Source organism: Balearica regulorum, chromosome 13 (genome assembly GCF_011004875.1).
Source record: "Balearica regulorum gibbericeps isolate bBalReg1 chromosome 13, bBalReg1.pri, whole genome shotgun sequence".
In the NCBI taxonomy this organism is placed as follows: domain Eukaryota; kingdom Metazoa; phylum Chordata; class Aves; order Gruiformes; family Gruidae; genus Balearica; species Balearica regulorum.
Genome location: NC_046196.1, coordinates 21,192,342 through 21,212,455, shown reverse-complemented (window position 1 = coordinate 21,212,455; position 20,114 = coordinate 21,192,342). Strand labels below are relative to the sequence as shown.

At 50.5% G+C, this 20,114-nt stretch overlaps 2 protein-coding genes across 12 annotated transcripts in view; both read left to right on the top strand.

The window, feature by feature from the left end:
- The first annotated feature begins 62 nt into the window (after positions 1-62).
- Positions 63-7,151, top strand: SLC38A7 (solute carrier family 38 member 7). 2 transcript variants are annotated; one of them, XM_075765311.1, is made up of 11 exons: positions 63-166; positions 1,334-1,775; positions 1,981-2,179; positions 2,272-2,416; positions 2,836-2,934; positions 3,479-3,536; positions 3,877-3,991; positions 4,218-4,365; positions 4,451-4,650; positions 4,902-4,956; positions 5,050-7,151. In XM_075765311.1, exons 2-11 carry the CDS (start codon positions 1,509-1,511, stop codon positions 5,150-5,152), a joined length of 1,389 nt encoding a protein of 462 aa, XP_075621426.1. In that variant the 5' UTR covers positions 63-166; positions 1,334-1,508; the 3' UTR covers positions 5,153-7,151. The 2 variants fall into 2 exon arrangements, with proteins under 2 accessions (XP_075621426.1, XP_075621427.1); XM_075765312.1 differs by lacking the exon at positions 63-166 and adding an exon at positions 709-1,168.
- A 1,076-nt stretch (positions 7,152-8,227) lies between these two features.
- The window catches only part of CNOT1 (CCR4-NOT transcription complex subunit 1), a 59,246-nt gene continuing 47,359 nt past the window's right edge, over positions 8,228-20,114 (top strand). For 8 of the 10 annotated variants that reach the window (XM_075765788.1, XM_075765783.1, XM_075765787.1 and 5 more), the window contains exons 1-4: positions 8,269-8,409; positions 14,733-15,008; positions 19,160-19,267; positions 19,965-20,063. In XM_075765788.1, coding sequence (XP_075621903.1) covers positions 14,907-15,008; positions 19,160-19,267; positions 19,965-20,063 — 309 coding nt within the window. In that variant the 5' untranslated portion in view covers positions 8,269-8,409; positions 14,733-14,906. Of the gene's footprint in view, positions 8,410-14,732; positions 15,009-19,159; positions 19,268-19,964; positions 20,064-20,114 lie in introns of all 10 variants that reach the window. The other 2 variants (XM_075765786.1, XM_075765781.1) reach the window with 2 other exon arrangements.

Genomic DNA, 20,114 nt, shown 5'->3' with positions numbered 1-20,114 from the left:
ACCGCCGGTCCCCGGGGATGGGCGTCATTTCCCGGCCGAGATAGGGGCTGGCGGGGCGGGCCGGGGGCGGACTACAACCCCCGGCGTGCAGCGGGCAGGGCGGTGCCGGTGCTGCGCCGCCGCCGAGCCCAGCCGGGGCCGGAGCGGAGCGGGCTCCCGCCGCCCGGTGAGTGGGGCCGGGGCACGGGGGTACCCGGGGGGGCGGGGAGCCCCGTCCCCAAGGTACCCCCTGCAAACGCGGCGGAGGGGGGGGGGTGGGCACCGTCAGCAGCTCCGGGCCTTGCTTCTCCTGGAGCGGGGCGGGCGTGGGGCGCCGCCGGGGCCCACGCGGGTCCGTGGGTCTGTCGAGTCACCCTCGGAGAAGCGTTTGTTCTCCGGGTCTTTGGTTGTCACCGGCACGGTGGCTTTGGCTGGGCGGAAAGGACAGCCGGGCACCCTGCAGCATCCTCTGCCGGGCGGGGGCTTCGGCCGCCGGCCTGGGGACGTGGGACCCCGGGGTCGAGCGCTGCCCTTGTCCTTCCCCTCCGCAGACCTGTGGGGATTTCCCTCTTTCCCAGAAACCTTCCGAGAGGATTCATGGCACAAGCACGGTTTAAATAGCCTAGAAGCAAAGGGTTGGTCAGGAAGAGTCTCTGGAGATGTCACCTAGGAAAAAAAAAAAAAAAAAAAAGATATTTCCCTTGAAAAGAGATGTCTGTCGGCTGTGTAGGTCCCTGCGAAGCCCTGCCAGATTGGGAGGGTTGATCTCCTTCAGCTCAGAGGCATCGGGATGGGATCTGGGCTGTCCAAGCCCCAAGGGCTGCCGTGCTGGAAACACCAGGTCTTCAGCTCCAAAAGCTTCTGAGACATCTCGTGCCGGTGGTCACCCCGGGGGTGCGCTGCAAGGGGCCGGTCCTGCTTTTCCTGGGGACACGGTGTTCCTGCTGCGTGCACGGGTTGTTGCCGTTGAGCCCAGCCTTGACCTTTCCCCGGGAGCGTGTGCACAGCGGCTCTTGCAGAGCTTGCAGGAATCGGGGTTGGAGATCAGGAAGCGAGCCGTGATGCTGAGTCTCGTGCCCACAGAAAGGCGAGCCCTGCCATTAGGCTGCAGCTCCCCAGCCCCACGGCTGGGGCTCAGGCCCCTGTCCGACAGCAGCGGTGTCCTCACCCTGCATTCAGGGGACGAGAGGTGAGTTCTCCTGACTTCTCAGCTGGCGTGAGGTCACCTGTGTGCTGTGACCCTCGAGTTGAGACCCAGGGAACTCGTTTCCTCTGCCTCTGTCTAACGCCCAGGTTGTCCCTTGTTAATGTACCTTAATTAATACTTACCATGTCCTTCTCCATCCCCTTCTAGGAGCGTTCACGTGCCTGACCCCCGCGCTGCTGCGGTCCCGGCCTGCCCGTTCACTGCCCTCCCTGCCTGATGGAGCCAGCGCTGCCAGGGGACCCTCCTCGAGGCAGCCGGCTGAGCCCGGTGCGGGAACGTTAGTGGGACGTGGCTGGTGGCGTGTGCCACCCCAGGAGGGACGATGGCTCAGGGCACCGGGAGCATCAACAGCGACTACAAGGATTGGGAGTGGAGCGCCGACGCCGGGGAACGGGCCAGGCTCCTGCAGAGCCCCAGCGTGGAGACGGTGCCGAAGAGCGGCGAGAGCCAAGGAAACGGTCTGGGAGCCACGTCGGCTTTGGGAGCCGTCTTCATCGTGGTCAACGCTGCCCTCGGGGCTGGGCTGCTCAACTTCCCCGCTGCCTTCAGCATGGCTGGTGGCGTGGCCTCGGGCATTGCGCTGCAGATGGTGAGAGGGTGGGGAAGGGATGGTCCCTTGTCCCACTCCGGGAGGGGACATGGTGGGGACATGTGGAGCTCCAGAAGGGGCTCGGGGAGGACCTGGCTCATGGGAGGAAGCCTCCGTGTGTTCGTAAGCGGCTGCCCAGGGTGGCTTTGGGGACCTCATCACACTGTTGCCTCAGTGTCCCCTCCCCGTCTCTTCCCCACCCCAGTGCATGCTGATCTTCATCATCGGAGGCTTGGTCATCCTGGCGTACTGCTCGCAGGCCAGCAACGAGCGGACCTACCAGGAGGTTGTGTGGGCCGTCTGCGGGAAGGTGCCTGGCGTGCTGTGCGAGGTGGCCATCGCCGTCTACACCTTCGGCACCTGCATCGCGTTCCTCATTATCATCGGAGACCAGGAGGACAAGAGTAAGTGTGTCCCGCAGGGGACAGAAAAAATAACCAGTTGCTGTCCCTTCAGCTGGAAAGGGATGACCTGACCGCCCCGGTTGTCCCTACAGTCATTGCTGCTCTGGTGACGGAGCCTGAGGAAGCTGGGAGCAGCCACTGGTACACAGATCGCAAGTTCACCATCAGCATCACTGCCTTCCTCCTCATCCTGCCCCTCTCCATCCCCAAGGAGATCGGCTTCCAAAAATATGCCAGGTGGGTGAGGAGAGCCCTCCGGGGCTGGGAGCTGGGTGGACCACAAGTAAGCATAGTCCCAGGGGACGAGGAGTGGAAACGCTGTGGTTGTAGCGCTGTATCTGCCCGCTCACCCCTGAGCAATCGGCCATCTCCTTCTCCGCCTTCCCGTGCCTCGTATTCCCCATCCGGGAAGCAGAGGAGCTGCTGAGCACCGTGCGGCCACAGTGTCGTACTCTGGGGCTTGTGTCCTTCCCTTCTGCTTGCCGGAGGAAGCAGGAAGAGCTGCTTTCAACTGTGCCGTGCCCGGTCTTTGGAGTTGGCCATCCAGCAGAAAGGAGAGCCAGTGCAGGCTGTGCAGCGAGGAAGATGAGGCTGGGGGGAGACCCTCCGCAGAGCGGGGAGGCAGCATGCTGACCGTCTCCTGTCCCCTCTTGCAGCTCCCTAAGCGTGATTGGCACCTGGTACGTCACGGCAGTCATTATCATAAAGTACATCTGGCCTGACAAGGAGCTCACGCCTGTGGAGATCCCCACCAGGTGAGTGCCAGAGACTGGATGCTGACGGTGGCTGTCACATCACAGAGCCAGGCAGGGCTGCGGGAGCGAGGGCTGCAAAGGCTGGGGACAAATCCTTCACGAGTCCCATCCCTGGGCCTGGGGACACTGCGTGTAACTGCCACAAGCTCCCGAGTGGCTGCATCTCTGCGTAATTGGTGGTGAAGGAGAGGAAAAAGACTTCTTGGAGGTCCCCACAGCTCCATCGCAGGTCTTGAGGAGCACCGGTTGACTTTTAGGCTCCGATACAGCCGGGCCCAGAGTTCCCCGTGCAGTGCTTGTGCTCACCCAGCAAGAGCAACAACAGCTGTGTCAATTTTAGGATGATTTTGGTGTTTTCTTTGGCCAGCACAGCCCTTGTGGCCTCTCCCCTCCTCGTGGTGTGGGGACCTTTCTGGACCCAGTGCGGGGAAGTGGAAATTTTAGGGCAGAGCAAAATTTAGACCAGTTTTCGGCACTGCCCAAGTAGATCCTTATTTTTTTTACCGATACTTGGTCTGACCGGTGGGTGTTTCTCTCCCACCAGCCCCTCCACCTGGACAGCTGTCTTCAATGCCATGCCCACCATCTGCTTTGGGTTCCAGGTAAGGCCACGAGCCCGGCGCTCCCCTTCTCACCCTGCAGCTGCCTGGGCAGGGGGTGGACCCTGGGTGTTCAGTCAAAACCCTCCCCGTGTGCTCACCTTTGCAAGGGAGCTGAAGCCAATTTAACATCTCACAACCCCTGGATGGAGACTGATCAATTTTATCCCAGCTGGGAAGTCCAGGGCAGCCTGTCCCCCCCCTTTTCTTCTCCAGTGTTAAACCTGGGGGATCACGGTATCACGACAAACCCGGGGATATCACGCGTGAGATCCCGCATGGCTCCCTGTGACTCCGGCTCAGCCCATCGCGTGTCCCCGCTCTCTCTCCGTGTCCCCGGCAGTGCCACGTGAGCAGCGTGCCCGTCTTTAACAGCATGAAGCAGCCGGAGGTGAAGACCTGGGGGGCGGTGGTGACGGCGGCCATGGTGATCGCTCTCTTCGTCTACACCGGCACTGGTGAGCGAGGGGATGCCGTGTGAGTGTGGCGCGGTCCTTGGAGGGGCTGTGAGCTTCTGGAGGGCAGGGACCCTCTGGCCAGCTGAGGAACAGAGCGGGAAGGGAGGGGAGTCCATCTGACCCCTGCTGCGACGTGGCCTGCGCCGTATCCATCCAAGTCTGGTCCCTCAAACACACTTGCAGGAGGCTTGTCCCCGTCCCCTGCTGACTGCTCCCTTCCCAGCAGGCGTCTGCGGTTTCCTGACTTTTGGGGCTGGTGTGGAACAGGATGTCTTGCTGTCCTACCCCTCCAATGACATCCCCGTTGCCCTCGCCCGGGCCTTCATCATCCTCTGTGTGCTGACGTCCTACCCCATCCTGCACTTCTGTGGCCGGTGAGCAGTGGGAGGAGGCAGGGGCTGGTGTGGGCAGGAGGGGCAGCATGGGGAAACACCCCTGCCCTGGGTCTTCGCCCCACAGGGCTGTTTTGGAGGGTCTCTGGCTCCGCTACACTGGGGTGACAGTGGAGGAGGACGTGGTTCGGGAGCGGAGGAGGCGCCTGCTTCAGACCGTCAGCTGGTTCCTCCTGACCCTCCTCCTGGCTCTCTTCATCCCCGACATCGGCAAAGTCATCTCTGTCATCGGGGGCTTGGCCGCCTGCTTCATCTTCGTCTTCCCAGGTAGGGCATCCCGGGATACTTGGGGGCCGGCAGAGGTCTCTCAGCCTTGTGTCTCGAAGAGTGAGGGAGCAGGATGGAGACACAGGAACCAGGAGGTCTTTGGAGAAGGAAGAAAGTGTGGCATGAGGTCGGGCAGCAGGACGACTGTGTTGACAGAAGTCTCCGTTCCGTAATGGGAAGTGCAGCTCCATGGCTTGTGGGGTGTCTGCTCAGTCCTTGTCTGGGTTTAATTTGCCTCCTCTCCCTTTCAGGGCTCTGCCTGATTCAAGCCAAGCTCTCCGAGATTCAAGAAACCAGGGCCATCAGGTAACGGAAACGTGCTTCCCCTCTCCCCGCTTCCCCTGCAGATGTTGGCATGCAGGTCCCCTCTAAACCTGCTCCGTCCTCCTGTATCCACAGCTGGTGGGCCCAGGTCAGCTACGGGGTGTTCATGGTCACCCTCGGAGCCTTCATCTTTGGACAGACCACTGCCAACGCCATCTTTGTGGATCTCACAGCCTGACTCCTCCTCCAGGCTGGACCGTGCTGCTGCTGTGGGGATGCACATTTTCCCCTTAGGACCAAAGGGAAGTGGAGGAGAAAACACGTTGGCGTGTTGGGAAGATCCAAGAGGAGCGTTGTAATCTTGGCTGAAAGAGCCCTGCGGTGATTCGTATCTTGTCTTAACGCACCAGGCAGTCAGGCTTGTCCTCTCAGCCCTGACTCCCTGGTGAAGCCAGAGCATCACTACAAGGGGACCTGTAGTCCAGGTCAAGCCCTTTCTGCCCCTCCGGGGTAGACATCACTACCTTAGACATCACTAAGGGGTCGCAGTTGGGGTTTGCAAAGGCATGCTGCTCTCACCCGTGTCCCCCTGTGCTGGTGGAGCTCCTCTCCACAGCTTAAACCCCTTTGTCTTGCAACATTGGAGGGAGACAGTGTGTTTTGCATAAAGGGAACTAGTAATCATGTTTTATTGGACAGGGCAACATCCCCGTAGTCCTATTCTGTGTCGGTGTTTGGTTTGAACTCTGTTTTCCCATAGCTCCTCTTGCCGGTCTCCTGCCTTTACTCCTACACCTCCCTCTGTCTGAGCTGCACTTTCTGTTATGAAGTGGGACTGTCACTTTCAGCATGAATTTTTTTTTGGAGGATCAGGATGACCCCAGGGTAGGGACACGCCGGTGCAATGTTTCCCCTGCTGGGGGTTGCTCACTCACTAGAGAAGGTGCTGTGGCTGCATCGACCTGGAGACACTATGCTAGAGCAAGGCTCTTCTCCAGATTTCCAATCCTGTTCTTCCAGGAGGTGTCCAGGGAATGGGACCAGGCCCAGTGTAGGTTTTAAGGGATGTTTTTGGGATAAAGCAGTCAGTATTAATCTGTTTTATATTGTTCCCTTCATCGTTTACACTCTCTGTGGCTGGTGTTGCTCTGGGCTGTCCCTCCGTTCTCTGTCTGGATGATAGTTTCATTTCTGCTTTTGCTGGGTTGAGCAGTTCCCCCAGCTTCAGATTTTGTTGGGGGAGTCAAACCTCAACAGCAAACTGCTCTCGTTCAGTCTTTGAGTTCCCTTATTCCTTGTTTGGCTTCTAAAACCCTAGGGGAGGGAGGAATTTGTGTGCATCTATTGCTGCATCTGTGATGAGGATCCAGCCCAGCTTTGTGCAAAACCTGGCTTTGCTCCTCCTGTGTCTTCTGGAAGCAGCCCGGGTTGTCATGGTGGGAAGGTGAACCGTGGTGCGCTTCCGTGGCTCTCTCCCTCTGCGACCAGCGGTGGTGGGTGGGAGGACACCACGTGGGCACTTCCCCACATGGAAACGTTTAATCTTTCCCTACCAACGCTTGCTGCGTGTAAACGGGGACCTCCCCGCTGCTCCTCCAGACAAGGCAGGGAGACCCAGATGGAGGAGGAAGCCTCAAGCATGTTGGAGGGACCCATGTGTCCCTCCTGCCTCCCCCAAGGTACCTCCAACCTCCGTGCCCTCAACTTTTGACAAAGCCAGGCTCCAGCAAACCCCCCATTTGGCACTGGCTGCCTCCGAGCCCCTTCGCCTGGCTCCTGCCTGAAAGCTGGCGCTGGCATTCGGGGGGACCCCTTGGCATAAAGAGGAGTGTGCCCACCCCAGCACCTCCTGGACGGGGGGAGACCAGACCCACCTCCCATGGAGCCCAGCAGGGACCGGGACGCTCGAGGCTTAGCAGATGCCAACGCCGAGATGTGCCTGTTCCCCAAGATGGAGATGGGTTTGGTACCTGGTGGCTTTTGTGGCTCTGGCTTTCCCGAAGGTGTGCCTGGCACCAGGAGGTCCCATGGCTGAAGCGGAGCAGCTGTGGTGTCCCACAGCTCCGGCTGTCACCCGCTGGGGGTGAGAGCAGGGGGGTACGGAGGTGCTGCGGCCCTTTCTCTGTTTGCCTTACCGCTCCCCTGACTGTTTACAAACACCGGCCTTTTTAAATGTATTTTCTACGTGCAGAAAGCGGAGGGACCTCGACTCAATAAAAGTGACGTTGTGGTGCGTGCGCCTGGACAGTATGAGGTGGTTTCTGGGGGGCTGGGGGTGCTCGGGGCCGGGGTGAAGCCGTGTCCCAAAACCACCAGCCCGGCTCTCCGAGCTTTGGCGGGGACGATGTGGGGCTGGGGGCGGCTTTCGGTGCTGACCCCATGGCGGGGGGGGTCCCCTGCCAGAGGTGAGGCCCCATCGCCTCCCTCAGGCCGTCGGACCCCGGGGTACCTTCGTAGGGGAAGTCCTGGGGGTCCCGATGCTGTGTTGGCACCCCGGGGTCACCCCAGGGCTGGAAGGCGGCTGAGGGGTGGCTGAGGTGGGGCGGGAAGGCGCCGCTCTGGGGTTTTGGGGTGCGGGGTGGTGGCCCCGACCCTGAGGGGAGGTGAGGGGGGGTCCAAGAGTTTCCTCTCCGGGACCGAGGCCGGCGAGGAGCTGGGAGTGTGTGAATTTGGGGGGGGGGGTTCGGGGGATGCGGTGTGAGGGGCCCGGCCCCGCCGCCATGTTGTGTGGCCGCAGCGCTCCGGGCAGTACCACGGCAGCGCGGGGGGAGGCGCTGCTGCTCGGGCCCGGCCCGTACCACCGCGCTGTGCGGGGGGGGGGGGGGGGAGGAGCGCGGTGCCTGGGGCCGTACCACTGTCCGGAGGGGAGGGGGGAGAGTGGGGCGGGGCGGACCGTACCACTCGAGGAGGGGCGTCCCCGTGTGCGTGTGTATTTCTCCCCCCCCCCCGCGCCAATGAGTCCGCGCGCCCTTTGGCGCTCCCCGCCACTTCCCCTTCCCGCCCCGCCCCGCGCTGATTGGTCGGTCTCGTCAGCCGGGTTGGCCGCTGATGCGCATGCGTGGGACGAGAGGCCTGCCAGCGCCGATTGGCCAAAAAAGTAGGAAGGATTTCGGCCGCTCTCGGCCAATGGGCGCGCGGCGCTGGCTCCGCGCGGAGGGCCGGGGAAGGGCGGGGGGAGGACGGCAGAACGTCCCCCTGAGGTCGCGCCGCGCTGATTGGGCAGATCACACGCGGTCCTGCTCTCTGATTGGGGGAGCGCCACGCCAGGTGGGCGGGAGGTTCGCCGGGCACCCCGCCCACCCGCGTCCCCGCTGCCCCCCCCGCCCCCCCCCCCCCCCCCCGCTGGCGTGCCGCGAGGGGACGGGGGAGGGGAAAGGCCGCGACGTGAGCGCGCGACCCCGTCCGCCATTTTGTAGCGAAACGGCGGAGGCGAGAGGATAAAAGCGCGAGCGGCCCAGCCCGGCGCCCCGCTCCGGCCCTCCTACGCCTCCTGAGGTGAGCTTCGCTTCGCACCGCCCGCCGCGCACAGCGCAGCCCCGGGCCGCCCCGCGGGTGGGCTGCTCTGTGTGTGGGGTGGGAGTACCGGAGCCTCCGGGGCGGCGGGGGGTCGCGGCGCTGGTCTGGCCACGGGGGTGGCGGGCGGCAGTGTAGGCCGCGGCGGGGACGGGCGCCGTGAGGTGAGGTGGGGAGGGGTGGCGGGGCCGGTAGAGGGAGCCCGCCCAGCCCGCCGTTTCCGGGGTGCGTGTGGGGCAGCCTGCGGGGCCCCCGCGGCCCGGCCCGGCCTGCGCCGCTCCCCGCCCCGGCCTTCGCCTATTCGCCCGTCACCCATTTCTTCAGCCGGCGTCCGATCGACAGGAGGAGCAGCGGAGCAAACTTTGAAGGGCTTTTCCTCGGCCCGGGCCGGTCGTGGCTCGGGGTGGGAGGCGCGGGTGCTTGCGGGTCCCCGTGGGCTGCTGCCTGCGGCTCTTGGGGCAGGGAGGATGGCTCCGGCGGGCTGCACGGTGATCGTTTGGAGGTGGCACGGAAGTCTTCGGGTTTTGAGGTGGTTTTTTAGCTGTTTTCTCTTCCCCGTCCGCTTTTTTAGCGTTGGTGGTGACAGGTGGAGGAGCTCTGAGGGACTCGGAATGCAGCCTGGTGCTGGGCCTACCCCTGAGCTCGGTGGCATCTTTAGAAGATCGGCACTGTTGTGACTTACCTAAAAAAAACAAGTAACCTGTAAGCAGTGAGCTTTGGTAAATAAGCTAGTGACATAACCTTCCTGCAGACTGCACAGAAGAAAAGCTTCTCAGTGCTGTCCTCCAGTTAAAAACATGCTGCCCAGTGAAATGGACTTGATTATTTTGATGCTGGAAATAGCAACAGTTGGCTGTTTGACAGATGCTGTATTGTCAGAAATAGTTCCTCTGCAATAGTTCTCCAACTTGGAGTAGTACCGTGTTCTCTTTATACAATATGGCTAGTTAGCAGTCATAGTTTAATTTCAATTTAATAAAAATTGAATAAAAAACAATCTCGACTGTATGTACAACAGAAGTGAGATAATACTAAAAAAAATACAACACTTAGTCTGTCGAATCATCATGAGCTTAGACTGTTGTTGAATCCCTTGTTGGAAAGCATCCATTCTCAGTGGAACTTTTTTTTAAGCAGGTAACAAAACAGGTATGACACTGCACAAGTCATTCTTAGTGCGTGCAGCTTAAACACTTCCTGTTTCTAGGGTAACTACATTGGCATTGACTGAAATTATAGGCAGGAGTCTGGGCGAGGTGACTGTCTTATGTACAGGAAACTAACTTAGTTGTTAATAGACTTGTTTGTCCTTCCCAGGCTTGTTATTGTCCTGTTTTTTCTGCCCTTATGCTTTTAAGTTTGCTGTTAACTGTTGATCCTCTTGGCCCAGTATTTCCAAACTCATATCTGTATCTGTCTCTCCTCTTTAGAGAAATACCTAATCCTGTTTATCCTTCTAGAGTAGTGCTCCTAGACATCTAATTCATTTTAATTGATGCTGAAATGGCTCCTGTTGGTGTTCAGTTGAGTAAGTGGAAGAGAAACTCTGCAAATGTAACTTAGGAAAAGCAAACAGTGAAGTTTTGTGACCCTGTGATGGGTCATTGCTAGATCGTGTTGGGAATTCTTATCACTGAGAGTCATGGCTGAGGACATGATTGGTTTAGCCAGATTTCTCTTTTGTTCTATAACTATCCCTACTATATGAACACTGCACTTCTCCTTTGCCTTTTGAAATAGCATTTCACTGTTCTAAAACACTTTTTGGAAGGGAAAAGAGCGCAAAGCCTTTAAGAACAAGTCCCTAAATTTCCTTAACTTCCCTCCAATGGAAACTTTATCCTGCAGTGTTTGACTGAAGGGGAAGTAAGAAGTGAGAGTTTCTTGGATTTTTTCACAAACAATCCTAGTTGAGGTGTAAAAATGCCTGAAGCAGCCATGTCACGCTTGATGAATGCCTGATATATTCAAGGTAGGTTCCAAACCTGAAACTTAACTGGACTTAATGTATGGGATCAAACGTATGTGCTTAGTTCAGCTGTTCTCTGTAAGCTAAAGTTACTGTGTCTAATCAGCATCGTGGCTTCCAGTTGACTGGAATTGTGTGCAGTTTTCCAGTACGTGGAATGTTCAGGTGCCTTTTCTACATGTAAACACCTACATCTGAACTGGTCGAATTAATCGGTAGCTTATTTTACTATTCATGTGACTTAGGTTTTTTTCTCTGGATTTCAAAGTGATAGACATCCTGAAATCTAGCTTAACTATGGTGTGATTCAAAACCATGTTCCTTCCTTGGAGCGCTTCTCGCATGGGGCTTCCGAGAGGTGTGCTGCTCTTCCAGTTGTTCTGTTTTAGCATGGGTTTGAGAAGTGGGTAAGAGACCATGTTCTGAAGAACAGGTTTGGCAGTGGTGCTTTTGGCGTGTTCTGTGTGATGTTTTTTGACAGAAGTTTAGAAGCTAATCAGCGAACGTGTTGCTGTTTGTGTCACTTGAGCTGTTTTATCCTCCACATGCAGTACATGTGCCCTAAAATCTTTACAGCTCTTGAAACCCAGTGGGAGTACTTACTTACCTTTGCAAAATACTGAAAAAATAATCCCGAGTTCAGCTTAAAGTAATTCTGAAATTACTTTCTTTGGAAGGCTGTTTCCAAATTTGTGGAAGGCTTCAGGTTTGTCAGCTTCAGCAGCAAGGCTTAGTTACTCCTACTGATCTGCTTCAGGTTAGTAGAGAGTGTTTTTGTCAAACCTGACCACTGGTTACATATTAGCCCTCTCTATTTTGTGATTTTTTGGATTCTTGCCTAAAATTGTATCGTATTTCTGTTTTAATAACCCAATGGAACTCTGCTGTTGAGCAGAATCTACTGAAATAGATGCCAAATGTTTTGCTGATGGCCTGTTGATTTCCTTAGAAAGTGTTGAGGCTGTGTAATACTGCAGATTTCAGTAAATATTTTCTACCTCTTAAAAATCAGCCAAGTTGCACAATATAAAATGATAATCTTTCAAGAGCTCCAGGGTCCTGTGTTGATAGCTTAATCCATTACTGTATTGTAGAAACTGTAATTGAAAGTAGCTAATTTTGTCAGCAAATTTAAGATTTTTTTGGTAAACTTTCTGGCTGAGGCATGAATTTTCTGAACCTGTAAAGATGACAGGTTTGCTCCGTGGACTGAAAGTTTCTTGAATTGTTGAGGCCAGTGTAGGGAGATTCATTCCCACTAAGAATATATAGATCTAAAAATAAAGTTTGCTTTGCATAGCATTCATAGCTTTCTCAATCAGTGCTGTAGAAATTGAATTTTACCCTTGTATTGAATGACCAGAGAGGTACCTGTGCACTTCTGCTTCCCGGGCAGGGCTCCCTTAATTACTCTGATTTTTATATACTACTGTAAGTTAGCTTGCACTGTTTGAAACTCTAAAATGCTGTTGGCCTGATGCTTGAGAGATCTGTCAGGTTTTTTCTGTGTATCAGGATACATACTGTGCAAACCATATATTTAGAACATAAATAGGAAGCTGGTTCTTTCAGCTATTGTGTTCTGTCCTTGAGTTGCGGTGTCTGCTCAGGCTCTTGTTCTGCTTCCTTGAAAGGGGAAATCCCATTTTGCCTCCAGCTTGGGTCCTCCAGTGGCACTACCAGATTTTATGGTTAGAAAGTGGCAAAGCTGCTTGTGCTTCCGTGCAATTAAAGTACGTCGAGGTGGTAGTCCCTGCTTTTCTTGGAAGAAATCAGTGATGCTAATAGGGCGGTGGGATGGTGGGTGTCAGTGCTGGGCAGCGTATTGTGTGGCAGCAGAGAGGGTCAGACCTACCGCTGAGCCCAACTCAAGAGTTCCAGTACCAAAAAGCTTGATTTTTGGGTGGAGTAGGTGTGATTGTTGGGCTTTTTATATTGGTCTGAGGAACAATACCCAGAGAAATGTGATTTTTCTTCCTAGGGGTGTGAAAGGCATACTCTGAAACTTCTGTTATTGCCTTAAAAATGAGAGTTGGAGTTTTGGTTTGTGTCCCGTTCTTGAGTTCTTCAGGCTGGTTGCTGAAATCTGGGGCTCTGACAGGGACTGAATTCCCCTTGTTAGCTGCCTGTGGTGCCTTTTGTGGGTGTAAGTAGTCTGTCTGCTTGATTTTTAATAAACGTTTTTCAGAAGATTGATATTGGTCCCATATGTTACACCTTGTCTTGGAAAGCGTCTACTTGCCATGCCCAGTGACACTTTCTGGATTATTTCAAAAGAGGAATAGAGGGGTTTTTTTAAAAAAAAAGCCAGGTACTGAGAAATCTTGGTGGTAACTTTTGTGCCTATCCCCCTTGCTACAAAGCTGTTTCACAGTCAGTGGCCTTTTAAACCTGTAAATAAATGTAATGAATTATAGCTTGTCAGATGTAAGGGGGGGAAAAAAAAAAAGAAAAATTGGAAATCTTCTGTAATTCTTCTTGCTGCAGTTTTCAACATGCTCTGAAATTCTTTCGTAGCACAGCTGCCTTGTCATTGAAGAATGTTTTCAACGTTATTGCTTGAATGTTTCTTTTTCATGAGATGTAAGGTTTTCTGTGTAAGATCTTACATAGTTTCTTGGAGTACGCAGGGTTTTCTATGGCATAATGAAAGTCTGGAAGTCAGTCAGCGTTTTGACTTCCCTTACAAATAGTTTACCCACGTTTTTATTTAATGTAATAAACTTTTCACAAAGAGCAGAATGACCTTCATCCCCTGTGGTAGAATTTGCCGCTCCTGATGGTTTTGGTGTCTGTGGAGGATGAAGAGGAGAGAACTTTTCACCAGATACTGCATGTAAACTTGCCTGTCCTGCTGCCTCTACCACTGAGGTTGACCTGTGAGGAGTCTCCTGTATGGTGGGAGAAGTTTTGAAGTGTAGGCAGATGTTAAGTAAGCTGTAGTTCTGAGTGTCAGCGAGTGAAAACCTTTGTATAAAGGCAGAGGGGGAAAGATTTTTCTGGTTCTACCCAGCACGGCCTTTTCAGTTCTTGTTTAATTCCTACAGAAGGATGGCCAGCATGTCCAGCCATGCCGCTGCAGGGGTTGCTTTTCAAACTGATTTGCCCTAAGGGCTATGCATGCCAAGTTAACTCATCACCTGTGTGATCCATCTCAATGATGAGGCAGAAATTGTGTACTGGTGGTTTTGGCTGTATAGCCAAGACAGTAAAGCAATAGTTTTTATTCTGAAAAAGGCATCTTCAGACTCTTGGCACGAAGCCTAGTGACCTTTGTGTTTTGATCAAGTAGAGCTTCAAAACAGTGACTCTCCAGCTTGATTCCTCCTCTGATAAATTACAGTGCTGTTTCTCGGAGCAGCTTACGGCTTCCTTTGAGACTCCTCAGACTGTTGGTTATGCAGGACTTGCTTTGGGATGCAATTTTATCACATTGGCAATCTGTAATTTAACAGACGAGATGTCAAGTGCCAAGTTTTGTGTTGTCATAGAAATTTATTAAGCTGGCAAGCTCTGCTGTTGTAGCTCACTGGAAAGCTGTTTTGTTTCGGTATAAGCCAAATGTTAGGGTTAGTTTATTGCAGTTCTTTGTGTGTGTTGCTCATTCACAATTGCTTGTTTTGGTGTGCATGGTTGAGTGCAATACTACTATGATGGTAGCGAGGCAAAATATCATGGAGATGGTTAAAAAGCACATTTTTTTGTGTAAACTTGTGATCGATGCTTTGAATGATTCTGACCTCTGATTGTTGCTGTGTGGTATCTAATTCATTATGCATCTCGTTTTCTTTTTTCTCACAGTGCTGAAAGGGTAGTCATTCTTCTGACAGAGCTGTTTGCTAGCTCTTTCAGGCTGGCAAAATACAGAAATGAATAAATGTAGTTGGGTAGTGTGAAAACAACTAAGCTTGTGTTGTGAAAACTTAATAGTACTTCTTTTTCCTTGTGGACATAGTTATGTCAAATGGTTTATGTAAGTTAAGGTATCAAACATGTCTGTACTATCAATTTCTTTGTTGAACTTTATTTTTTTTGTTTGCTGAACTAGCTTGTAAGCAAAAATATAAAAGAAAAAGCTCCGAGGCATAGTGCTGAATTCTTGCAGGATTTAACTTGCTATGCTGTAGTGTCCTGGTGGAAGTAGAAAATACAGAGAAACCACTAACTGCTTTTAACAGTATATAAACAGCTTAAAGATTTTTTTTAAATTAAAAATACCCTCAACCTAAAAAGCTTATTGTAAATTGACTGGCTCCATGACAAGATAAGAGCAGTGCCTAGATTGTAGCTGTGAAGTTGCTACGGAACTTAAATCTAATGCAATATTGTCTTTCAGGTGCCATGTTTCAGAACAGAGGAAGACAACTGAGAAAGAAGAGCTGAAAAAAGCAACACAGAACCAGATACAGGCTAATTGGGGGAAAAAAATTAACCTGTCTCTGAGGTGACTAAAGGGGAATAATGGTGATTTTGCGCCGGGCTCGGCCGCCTGCTTCCGCCCCAACCAGCAATGAATCTTGACTCGCTCTCGCTGGCCTTGTCTCAAATCAGCTACCTGGTGGACAATTTAACCAAGAAAAACTACCGAGCCAGCCAGCAGGAAATACAGCATGTAAGTAATGATGCTACAAAAGAAACTTCGGAAAGAAAAAATGGGGATGTCAAATGGAGTTTCTCTTCCTGTCTGAATTGCACTCTGCAGTGCTCTCGTGTGCAGTACTGTGTACCGTTTTCTGCGGGGTTTTGAATTGCGGCTCATGTCTCTGATATTCCTGTTAGTTTCATCTGTCAGGTCATGGAATATGTCAGCTCAGAGCTGAGACCAGTAGTAACTCTGTAGTTGAATATTAGGATTAACTGCTGCTCTTGGAGTGTGGTGTGCAAAGCTTTCCTAACTCCTTCAGGTTAAATCTTTCAACTTTTGGAGGTTCTGTAGAACACTGATTAGGAGAGGGAGAACATATGCATTTACTCGACAGAGCTGTTGCACTGAAAGTGTGAGTACATGGTTACTTACATCTGAATGCTTTCGCTTACCTCAGATGAAGTTTTTTGTTCCTCATCTCATGCGATGAGGTGCAGCTTGGTGGTGAAACCAAGCTGACTTTCTTGGCCCTGGGTTTTCAAAAGGCAGGCAGAATAACTGTAGATTGAAACGCAAATATCTGTGATCTGGGCAAGAATTCTGGTTTAACTGACCTTTTTAAAAATAGCTCTGACTAGCAGGATGGACTGAAAAGCATTATCCACAGAGGAGTACTTAGGAGGAAGTGAATGTTACTGAGCCAGTTTTAGAAACTGGTTTAGTTCAGTTCCCAGCAGACAGCTGGGCCAGTTTAATGTTTTTTTTTTTCTTACCCTAGTGTGGTCCTGCAGTGATTTGAATCAGATTAGGAGGTCAGAGGTCTTAAGCGGAGTGTTTCTGGTAACAGCTGACTTCTAAAGAAGTGCATTCGTTACTTATCTTGAGTTGAAAGGGAATTCACTGCTTAAAAGGATCTTTAAGCCATGAAGAATACATCTCTTGTAACTTTTGTAAAGTTTCCATGTTTTTGCAAGTTGAGTACTTGGAGGGGGCTCATCTGAGATCATGCTGTCCTTAAGATCACTATTGCTTTCAACAGACGATTTTTACAGCAAGATGTGACTGAGGTATGACTTGCAGATCTATCACGAATGCTTATGTAAAGGATAATAAATGTTTCTTTGATTTGGGAGAAGATATGGTTGATCTGCCATTCATTTGGAATATAGATCTTTAAAACGGGGACAGATTGTTCCTTATCCTTCACAGCAGGCCGCTCAGACTCACTGTGTTGAGAGACTGGAAACTGCTCTGTGGAAATGGCTGTTTGGTTATAAGATAGAGCTCAGATTTCAAGACTAAATTCCTAAAATCTCCATGATCCCTTGTCTTTTTTTTTAACTTCCTGGTATTACTTTACTTCTGTGGTTGCCAGTACAATTTTTCCTTCGTTGAAGAGATTATATGTGCATGCTCTTTGTCTCACAGTACACTACGTGATGTAAATTTTTGACATAATTCACTCAATTTTACAAAGCTTGTATACACACAGAGCATGTGGAAAACCGTGCTTGGAGCTGTTCTTGTCACAACTGACCAAAATGCCACTTGCATTTAAATACATCACAAGCATCACTGTGGCAAAGCTTGAGGAACTAATTTCTGCTTAAACATGCTTTCAGTAGTCATTTAACGTAGGTGATGTTTTAAGCCTGATTTGAAAAATAGAATGTATGTTAAAAAAACCTTTTATGCATTTGTCAGACAAATTCTAAAGAATTACTTCCTCCAAAATGAGTATTTGTGGTCTCCGTTTCCTGAATTAGTGGTAAAGAGAGCCTGGTTGGAGAGGAGGGAAGAGCTTTGCGGACAGATTCATCTAGGAAAGCAAAACTTCTTGGATCTAGAAAAGCAGAGTTATTTTTGATCTAACCCTGTGTTTGCCTAACCAAAACCCAACTTGTCTCTGAAAAATCAAAATATGGGTGGGTCAAACTTTATCCTCAATCACAAACAGGTTGAGGTTGGAAGGGATGTCTAGAGGTCATCTGGTCCAACCTCCTGCTCAAACAGGGTCACCCACAGCTGGTTGTCTGGGAATGTCCAGCTCCATTGATGGAGACTCCACAACCTCTCTGGGCAGCCTGTGCCAGGGCTCAGTCACCCTCATGGTAAAAGATAGACAAGTTGGTCTTTACGGATTATTTTATGATTGGGTATGCTGTCTTGTAAATGTGAAGGCTGCCAGTACAAAGGTTTCTTTCAGCTCTTTTTACAGGAAACCTAGCAATTCTCATTCCCTGTTTCCTGGAAAAGCTTTTATGTGGATGTGGTTAGAGTTGAAAGATGCTGCACTGAACTTGTAGCCTTCAGTTCTCCTCTGCTCCATGTGTTAAATTTTCCAATGATTAGCCTTGTGAAGTTACTTTTATGTAGGGAAGCAATCTAATTCTGATGCAGAGAGGTTGTGTTGATGACTTTAGTATGTACAGTTTTCTTCTGTATCCATCTGTTTTGAATTCATCTCAGTCATGGCACCAGGTGGCTCCCAAGGAGTTTGATCCAGGTTCATGCCAGTCTTGTTACCACATCTAAATCTGTGTATTTAATTGGGATTGCCTAAATGAATTGACTGTTTTCTGATGCCTGAGCTAACTAGTAGAACTTGCTGTCAATTCAGTTTTGCTGGTTTTTGCACCCATCTGAGCATCTTGCTACCTAATCATGGAGGATGGCTGCCTTCGAAGACAGTGCTGTCAACATAACTGAAGTGGGCAATTTACTCGGGACTGACATCTCTTGAGCACGTGTATTCTAGTCTGTGGTCAAGAAGCAGAGCTATATCTGACTCGGATGTTTCTTTCCAGCAGAACAAAACTTGACAGCCACTGGAATAAGCAGGCTGTGAGGGAAAGGGAAGCTTAGCGTCAGATAATAGTAGAAAAATTGAGATGAGAAGAGTCAGAAACAGCAGAGCCGGAGTGGGCACAGGCCGAAGCAATGCTGTTTGCTTTTATGCACAAAGAATCAACTGGCAAACAAGAGTATTTAGGATGGGGTGAAGCGGTGGGCTTGGTGGAGGCAGTCAGAGCACAGGCAGAGCTGTGGGCTTGTACTGGCATGTGTTGTGTCTGTCCTGCAGCTAGAAAGGGGGAAACAACGGCAATAATTTTGCCCATAAATGAAGGTTGGATTTGATGTTAGTTGCTACTATTTTGGCAAAAGAAGCAAGCTACTGGTGATTAAGTGACTTCAAATTTCTGCCAGTATGAATTTTATTAAAAATAAGTAATGCTGTCCAGTTAGATGAGGTTTGAAGAAATGACTAAACACTGAAACAACCTGAAGGTACTTCAAACAACAAGCTGATGAGCTGGTGTATAGCCAGGAGTTGAACTTCAGGCAAATGGTGGGGGATACTAACAAAAATCTAATAGTGTTTTCAAGGTTTCAGAATGAGTGATAGGTGTTGCAAATTAACAAATGCAGAGCACCTATTTATGACTGGGTTATAGAGTACAGTTGAATGAGCTGTAATGATGGGGGAAAGACTTGGTAAAAGGTCTCAGCTGCAGGTGTTCAGCATGTAGTATTTGATTTTAAAGCTTGCTAATGAGCAAGTTTGAGCTGAACTCTTTCTTTAGATGGCAGGAAATGCTTCCTGTATGCTATTCCCTTTATGTCTTAGACTGTGGAGTAATGGTGGCCAAGTTAGTCACTGTCAGGAGACAGTGTAGAAGCTGCCAGCAGGATCAGTGGAGATGCTGTTTGGTGGCTTGTCTCTGGGATAAATTCCTGCTACATGGCACAGATAGGCATGCTGTCCCAAGGCCGTCCTTTTGCAGACTTAGGCACTGTAGCTGTGGGGAGAAGCGAGGCCATGACACTGTGGATTCTGGACTGCTTTGGTGGCAAAGAAGCTTGAAACCATCCTCTAGGTGACTTGAAAACCCTTTGTTATTTAGTTTTTTAATAATACTACCCATGAAATATGTGGCTTTGTGTCAATGACTTGTCTAGATTCTTTCTTTATCTCTTAGTTTATACTTTTCATTTACAAATAGGGTTAATGACTTGTTTTCTAGGTTACTGATTAAAAAGGAACATTGTTAGCAGTTTTGATAAAACCGTAGATGACTTAACCACTAGAAGTACTGCTGTATCAACAGTACTAAACCCAGCTCTTGCTCTGTAATGACTGTTTGCTACCAAGTTGGCGTTTTTGACTTTTTTTCCAGATTGTGAATAGGCACGGTCCCGAGGCAGACAGGCATTTACTACGCTGTCTATTCTCGCACGTGGATTTCAGTGGCGATGGTAAAAGCAGTGGCAAAGATTTCCATCAGGTAAGGTTTGCACTGAGGCATCTGCTTATTAGTTTTGGTTGTTACAAATCTGCAATAGGATTTGATCCATTTTAAGCACAAAAGCAGGTTAGAGGTAGAAGCTTCAAGCAAAAACTTCTTTTCTGGTGTATGGCCTTTCAATTGCAAGCACCTTTTGCCAGTCCTCAAGTCAGAAGACAACAAATTGTTGATACCTCAGTCTTACAGTCCCTTGATCTGGAAAAACAAATAGCTTCAGTACAAATTGCTCTTCCTGCCACATGCAGGGCTCTATTTTGAAAGCCTTTCTTTGTCTTTTAAAACTTTGTCCACCTCCACTGACTGGCACTTCTGATGCTGGCTGTGTTTTCATCCTTAAGCAAGGCCTCCTTTGCCACAGACTTTTTAGCTCACAAACAGGAATCAAATATTCTGAGATTGTCTTTTGCAATGTGTGAGGATGCTTATAGAAAATGAAACATTGTATGCATGATGGAGAATAGTCACTTTCTCAGTCTTAAAAAAAACCAACCCCAAACTACACCTGAAGAAAACTTGACTGAAAAGAAACCAGTTAACGTTAATGAGAATTTAGGCATTTACAAGACTTAAGCACCTTATCTTTGTTCAGTTTTACTGAACAAAGTGAACAGTAAAAGTTTTGTTTTATTGTCCTGCTACAAAATCATGTGTGTTCAAGTTACCTTGTTCTTTTCAGACTCAATTTCTGATCCAGGAGTGTGCGTCGCTGATTACAAAACCAAACTTTATCTCGACGCTGTCCTACGCCATTGACAATCCGTTGCACTATCAGAAGGTTTGTATGCTTCTTGAAGGGGATCCCCATGGCAAACTGCAGTGAATTGGT